This window comes from Lactuca virosa, chromosome 4 (assembly GCF_052849685.1).
Source record: "Lactuca virosa cultivar CGN04683 chromosome 4, Lactuca_virosa_CGN04683_v6, whole genome shotgun sequence".
Classification (NCBI taxonomy): Eukaryota; Viridiplantae; Streptophyta; class Magnoliopsida; order Asterales; family Asteraceae; genus Lactuca; species Lactuca virosa.
In genome coordinates, this window is record NC_136429.1 from 136,086,430 (window position 1) to 136,093,040 (window position 6,611).

At 33.5% G+C, this 6,611-nt stretch overlaps 1 protein-coding gene across 2 annotated transcripts; it reads right to left on the reverse strand.

Moving 5' to 3' along the window:
* Window positions 1–1,209: 1,209 nt before the first annotated feature.
* On the reverse strand, window positions 1,210–6,611 carry LOC145107444 (subtilisin-like protease SBT3.9). 2 transcript variants are annotated; one of them, XM_079044340.1, is made up of 11 exons: window positions 5,589–6,611; window positions 5,328–5,419; window positions 4,445–4,542; window positions 4,004–4,159; window positions 3,665–3,776; window positions 2,980–3,523; window positions 2,812–2,909; window positions 2,501–2,740; window positions 2,316–2,430; window positions 2,002–2,233; window positions 1,210–1,921 (listed from the first exon to the last, which is right to left on the reverse strand). In XM_079044340.1, exons 1-11 carry the CDS (start codon window positions 5,676–5,678, stop codon window positions 1,353–1,355), a joined length of 2,346 nt encoding a protein of 781 aa, XP_078900466.1. In that variant the 5' UTR covers window positions 5,679–6,611; the 3' UTR covers window positions 1,210–1,352. The 2 variants fall into 2 exon arrangements, with proteins under 2 accessions (XP_078900466.1, XP_078900467.1); XM_079044341.1 differs by having other exon boundaries at window positions 2,002–2,221; window positions 5,589–6,610.

The following is a 6,611-nucleotide window of genomic DNA, read 5'->3' on the forward strand; positions in this document are numbered from 1 at the left end:
TTCACATGATGAAATAATCATAAGCATTAGTTTCTTTATATAAAAACAATAATTGTATTTCTCATTTGAACTCAATCCTATATATATATATATATATATATATATATATATATATATATATATATATATATATATATATTAAAAATACATTGATTACAGGGACATATTGATTAAGTTGACATTGTAACTCATCTTTATATACAGACAAGAAGAAATGTGATGGCTATGAAGCAGTTTGAAAGGCTACTTAAACGCAAAGCCTTTGTGGATACACTAAGAACATCTATAATATAAAAGTTTGTTCAATAAGTTTTTTGGTGTTATATAACAATTATAATCACAATATCAACCTATAAAAACTTAACAAATATCCATAATAAATAAATTTTCTTTCATAAAACTTATTTATGGATTTCACCGATATTATTTTTTAAAACAAATAGTTTATAAATAAGATATTAGTGTAAAAAGTAAAAACACGAAAAGTTTAATCCATTGAGTTTATAAATTTTTAAGAATATAAAAAAACATTAAAATAATAATAAAAGAAAACTCTCACAATAGCTTTTTTTAAATTTCATTTTCATGTTTATTATTGTCTCTCGACAATCCTTTATGATTCGTCTTCGCCATTACTATTAATGTTGTCTTGTCTATAGAGGGCCTATTTATAACTTCTAACTCGGTTTTTTAATTTGGTCGTAGTCTCGTTTAGAGTCTGGACTCCTATTGTCTTTTAATCGCAAAAATGGATCTGATTTTGACCTAACAAGGACTACCCAAGCTTTAAAACTTAATTACATACTGAAGCCCATATAAAACTTCTAGCATATTTCACAATACGTTAACTAAAATTTATAAAAATCATTAGAATAGTATGTGTTCGTTGGTAATTGTCTAGGTATTATAGCAATTATGTTTGTGATTCTACTCTAAATCTACACTAGAGAATATCAGAATAGGCGACTTTTCTCTTGCATTGTAAACCAGATTCATGCTAAATTGATATTTTCCACAAATGTTAAACTACATGTGAATTATTTATTCAATGTTTTGTACATGTTATATAAATGGTTTTGTGAGCCATATTTCACGTGTTTAGATGTTAAACACACACACACATACATTTGTATAAAACCCTCACATGTTGATTTGCATTGTGTATTTTGATACATTGTTGTATCACAACCAAACTTTTGAAACCGACTATACCGAACGTACAAATGATTGTAACATTTATTACACATGATGTGGTCTATTTACTTCCCGTATACATAAATAAATCGACCTTCTCTTCTTTATTTAGAACTACAAAAGATCGATTAAAAAAGTAAATATCAAAAACATACAAATCATATCTGAGAATACGATTTCTTAACGACAACACGAACCACCAACGGTGTTCTCACAACATGAACCCCATCTTCCCACAACAAACTCCCAAAAGAAAACCTCCCTTGCACCTTCACCAATGGACAAATTGTCACTTTAAACCTTAGTCTAGTATTCGTAGAATTAAAGAACAAGATCGATGGGTCCACCATAACACGTGTGCCAGCTGGCGCTTCAATACGTGCCACATAACGAGAACCAGTAGGGCCCACATTTGTCACAATCCTTGATACTGTCGTGGTTTTTTGTAACTCAGGAATCGAGATTGATGGAAGATTAAGGTTGTTTAGGAAGTTGGTTTTTTTAGGGCAAGGAGAATGCGAGTTGGCTAATGAGCTAATGGCGGTGTCATTGTATCCCATGGCGCAAAGGAAATGGATGTAATCTTTGGTTGTCATGTTGTATATGAGACCGGGATTTATAGCTTTGTTGGGGTCCACATGACCCCCTCCATAGTCGAAAGGGTCAGCCTGTTTGTGTGGAGCCCCCTCTGCAACAGCAGGCTGACCATTTTCGTCCTTTATGGAGGCTGTAATATTATATAACAAGATATGAAAAAATAATGAAAATGAAAAAAAGAAAACATAGGTGAGATGATTGAGTTTTGACCTGTGGTGACCAGGGCAGACTTTATTGCTGCAGGAGTCCATGTTGGATATAAAGATTTGAGAAGAGCAACGATGCCCGAGATATGCGGGCAGGCCATGGAAGTCCCGGATTCTATTTTGAAGTCGAGTGATGAAACTTTAGTTTGACCGTTGACTAATGAAGAAGAAGCAACCGGAGACCATGATGCCAATATATTAACCCCCGGAGCAGCTATATCCGGCTGCAACATACACTTTGTCAAATCCATCATCACATTTCAAAATCCAAATTTGAAAAAAGTCAAATATATGTCAAAATTTCTGAAACAGAAGTACCTTGAGTACTGTGGGAGACAATGAACTTGGTCCTCTGGCTGAGAAGAATGCAACTTCCGGCGATGTTTGTTTTCCGATAACTGTTCTTGTGCCACTAATCTTCACAACCGGATTACTATAAAGAAAATGCATAAATCGATATGTTTCTTTTTTACTTGATACAGGAAGAATCATATTATTTATACCTGTTTGATTCGATGTAAGTGACTATAGAGGTTCCAATTGTAAAGTCAACTTGAACGCATGGGATTGCGAAAGTCAAAGTGACATCTTTGGTTGGATATTGAACAAATATGATCCCTACGCCACCGACATCTTGCACATTTCCGGCGGTCGAAGCGGCGGAGCTTTTTGTCCGGGATTGGAAGCATAGAACGATTGCGCCTTCGGCTAAACTCGCATTCAATGATCCCGCTTCACAACTTCTGTAAAAACTCATATACATTAATAATAATAAAAAAGTGAACTTTACCTTTTAAAAGATTATGAATAAGACCTTGCATCCTCCTCATCTGCATCATCAGCTACAATATCTTCACCATACACGAGAGGATAAAACCTGTGAAAATCTTTCACTGTAACGAAAGCTTGACCCTGCAGATGATCCAGATATTCACTTTGACTAATACATGCTTCTTCACAAATTCAACAGAAAAACACATACCACAAAAGTTTGATTGTTTCCAAGTGTAATCAACGTCGGAAAAGCTCTATCAATGGTGCTAGCAGCTACACTTATAATCCATGGAGCGGTGTTAGCCACCGTTTGAGGATATGGCCCGGTATTCCCACAAGAACAAACCACCGTTATCCCACGCGCCACCGCATGAAACGATCCAATAGCCAACGGGTCATCAACGTAGGTCGAAAACGGTGGTGTAGAACCCAAAGAGGCCGAGATCACATCCACGCCGTCGCGGATTGAGTCGTCAAAGGCGGCAAGGATGTCGGCTGAGCTGCAACCACCGGTGGCCCAACAAACCTTATATATGGCGATTTGAGACGACGGTGCGCCACCTCGGGCTACCCCATGGGCTAGCCCAAAGAAACTTGCGTCCGTTATCGGAGCTCCGGCGGCGGTTGAGGACGTGTGTGTGCCGTGGCCGTATGCGTCACGCGCCGATAGAAATTCTGAGCCGTCGCTTGTGTCTAGTTTTCCGAATTCAGCTTCGTATCCCTTGATATACCAACGCGCACCAATGATTTTTCTGTTATAAATATTGGATCTTAGTTAGAATTTGAATCGAATTCTTGAATAAGAACATGGGATCAATGTGTGTTTTTTTTTTTTTTTTTTTTTTTAAAATTATCACATTAAGTGCTATCTTGGATAATGAAAAATCGAGAACCTATTGCAGTTAGACTTGTTGAAGTGTTCTCCTTCATCGCATACGCCTTTCCAACGTGATGGTATCCTCTTCATTCCGGCATCGTTGTAGCTTATAGATTCCGGCCATACCCCTGATCAACAAAAGTCAAACAGAATCTCAAATCATCATGCAAAAGAAGTAAATTTTGACTTTTGATGTCAAAGAATTCCTCTAGTTGTTAATACTTTTTTGAATTGATTGGATCTAACTTCTAATTTAGTGATGGATTTTTTATTTCTTGAAAATTTAAAGAATTTATCCTAATTTTAGGTGTCAGAAAGTAATATGTTTGACTTCAAAAGTCAAAGTATAACATACCACTATCGAAGACACCAATGATTGATCCAACACCCGATTGACCTTTGGAGAGTATACCATTGACCAAACGAGGCTTAATATCGAGAAAATCCCAACTCCGTGTTGTGTGAAGCTTAAGAATTCTATTAGGAATCACACGTACAACTCCCGGTAAATCTATATTAAATGAAAGAAATAGTAACGTATTTTTATAATAACTCATAATGAAAGGACAAAGTAGTTGTTTATATAAGTTTTATGGGTAAATGCAAGACATACTTTCTGCGTATTACATCATCCTACTTTCATTTCTTTCTATTATTGCACTATACGTATAACATTTTTATGAAGACATCGTACTTTGAAAAATCTACCACATTATGCATTGTACTTTAAAATTTTTTGTTAGGACGTCATTTTTTTTTTTTGAAAAATCTTCAAAATTATAGCAGTGAAAATTACCTGCAACCAATGATGCCTGAGTCGGGGTTAATATCGCAGCAAAGCCGGAAAAGCCATGTTTGTAGCTATACAAAATTGATCTATTTGCAGCTTCTTTGCTAGAAAAATCAAAAATCAACAATAACAAATAGTAAGGCTATGCTCTCTTGTGCCCATTTCTTTTCATTCTTTATTTTCATTATATGGGTCCCACTTGAGTCTAATTAATAGGAAACAAATTTGTAAGCACTAAATTCCTTGACTTTATCGGTTAAGTCAGTTTTTTTACCACAGCAGGAGACATGATCTCCAAATGGATTATTAAACATCTTTTACTGAATTATTAAAAATAATTAGAATGTGCATTATTAAATAAAGTCAAGCTAATGTCCTTTTTGTACAATTGGCTGGATTTTAGCTTAACTTGTAAGACATGAGATATGTTTTTGTTTTTTTATGGTCAAACAAGTCAGTTCTAAATTTCTAATATCCACTATTAATGGGATTTGATTCATGTTTAAAGCAAATATGGATACTAGTATAGAAAACCTTTAAAATGATTTTGGGATCTAGTTTCTATCCCACAAATATATAAATAAATAAAAAATCTATCTTTTATATTCTTTAATGACCGGTTTGACCACAGCAAAAGTCAAACCTCCTATGTGAGAGTTATTTTGCATTCATTTCTTTTATATTTACTTCACATGTTTGCTGCATTAATATCAATTTCATAATGTGATATAACACCAACTCCTTTTTTCGTAAAACCAAATTGAATTTCTACATTTTGCGGTCAAAACCAGTTCATTTGACTTTCAAAAGTCAGCACCAGATGTATCATATAATCTTAAAATAATAATGTATAATAGAACAACACATAACAATATTTATATAAACAAACCTTCCAAGTATTTGAGAGAGGATCCCATGGTGTGTATCCTGAAGAAGCATTGGTTCAGTGAGAGTATTATGTCCCATATAAACAATATGAACCTGAAATTGGATTAAAATATTCTTGATTTGATTAGTCAATAGTCAAGGAATCAACAACAAAAAGTCAAACATTTTAAATATATATATATATATATATATATATATATATATATATATATATATATATATATATATATATATATATATAAACATAAAAAAAAGGACATGCCTTGCTGCTTGAAATGCCCAACACAAACCATTTTTGCTGAAAGATTACTAAAAGGAAGAGAAGAACATTAACCCTTGATGAGAATCCCATGAGAGATGTCAAAGTATGAAGCTTAGAAAATGGTGAGGATTTTTTGGTCAAATTTAATAACAATGTGAAAAAAGGAAATGGGTTCTTAGAAATTTGAAACTCGTTTGGTGAATTACTAAAATACCCTTCGCAAAGAGAAAGAATAGATATTTTCTGTATTTTGTATCAGAAGGATGTGGATTTTTTTTTGGATTTTTGTTTCCTGGAAGATTCATATGCTTGCAGAAATACCCTTTTGTTTTCTGGAAGAACAGTTGAAAAGGAAATGGTTCACCATATTTAAACTTTTATGAAATAATTTTACCAGAAATACCCTTTTGACACAGAAAGAACACGCTCCTACAAAAACAGATATGTATGCATATGCTTGCAGAAAATGATGTGGATTTATGGGATCTTTTTTCCTTAAAGATTGAATAAAAAAAATCAAAAACGAAATGGGTTCATTGTAAAATTTGAAACTTTTTGCAAATCATACCATAAATACCCTTATATATGTACATATAATTGTACCAAAATCATGTGGGTTTTGGATTTTCCCCTTAAAAGATTCAATAAAACATAAAAAGGAAAAAGAAACGGGCTCACCACATAATTTAAAAAAAAAAGAAAAAAAATCAGATATATACTTGAAATGGCGTTTTCACACACAGATGTGTCTGTGTTATTAATACATCGTACCAAAATGGTGTGGATTATGAACTTATTTTCCCAACAAAAACATCAAAAAAAGAGAAGATGGGTACTTCATAAAATTTGAATTTTTTTTTTCACAAGTTTACCGGAATTACCCCTTGAAAACACAAAAACTGGTCAAATTTTGTACTTTTTACCCAAAGATTTTAGACTGGAGATGCCAAAACAGGCAAAGGGAAGTGTATTACTCATCATAAAAAATCGAACTTTTCTTGAAAAAAGGAAACTAAGATCGAT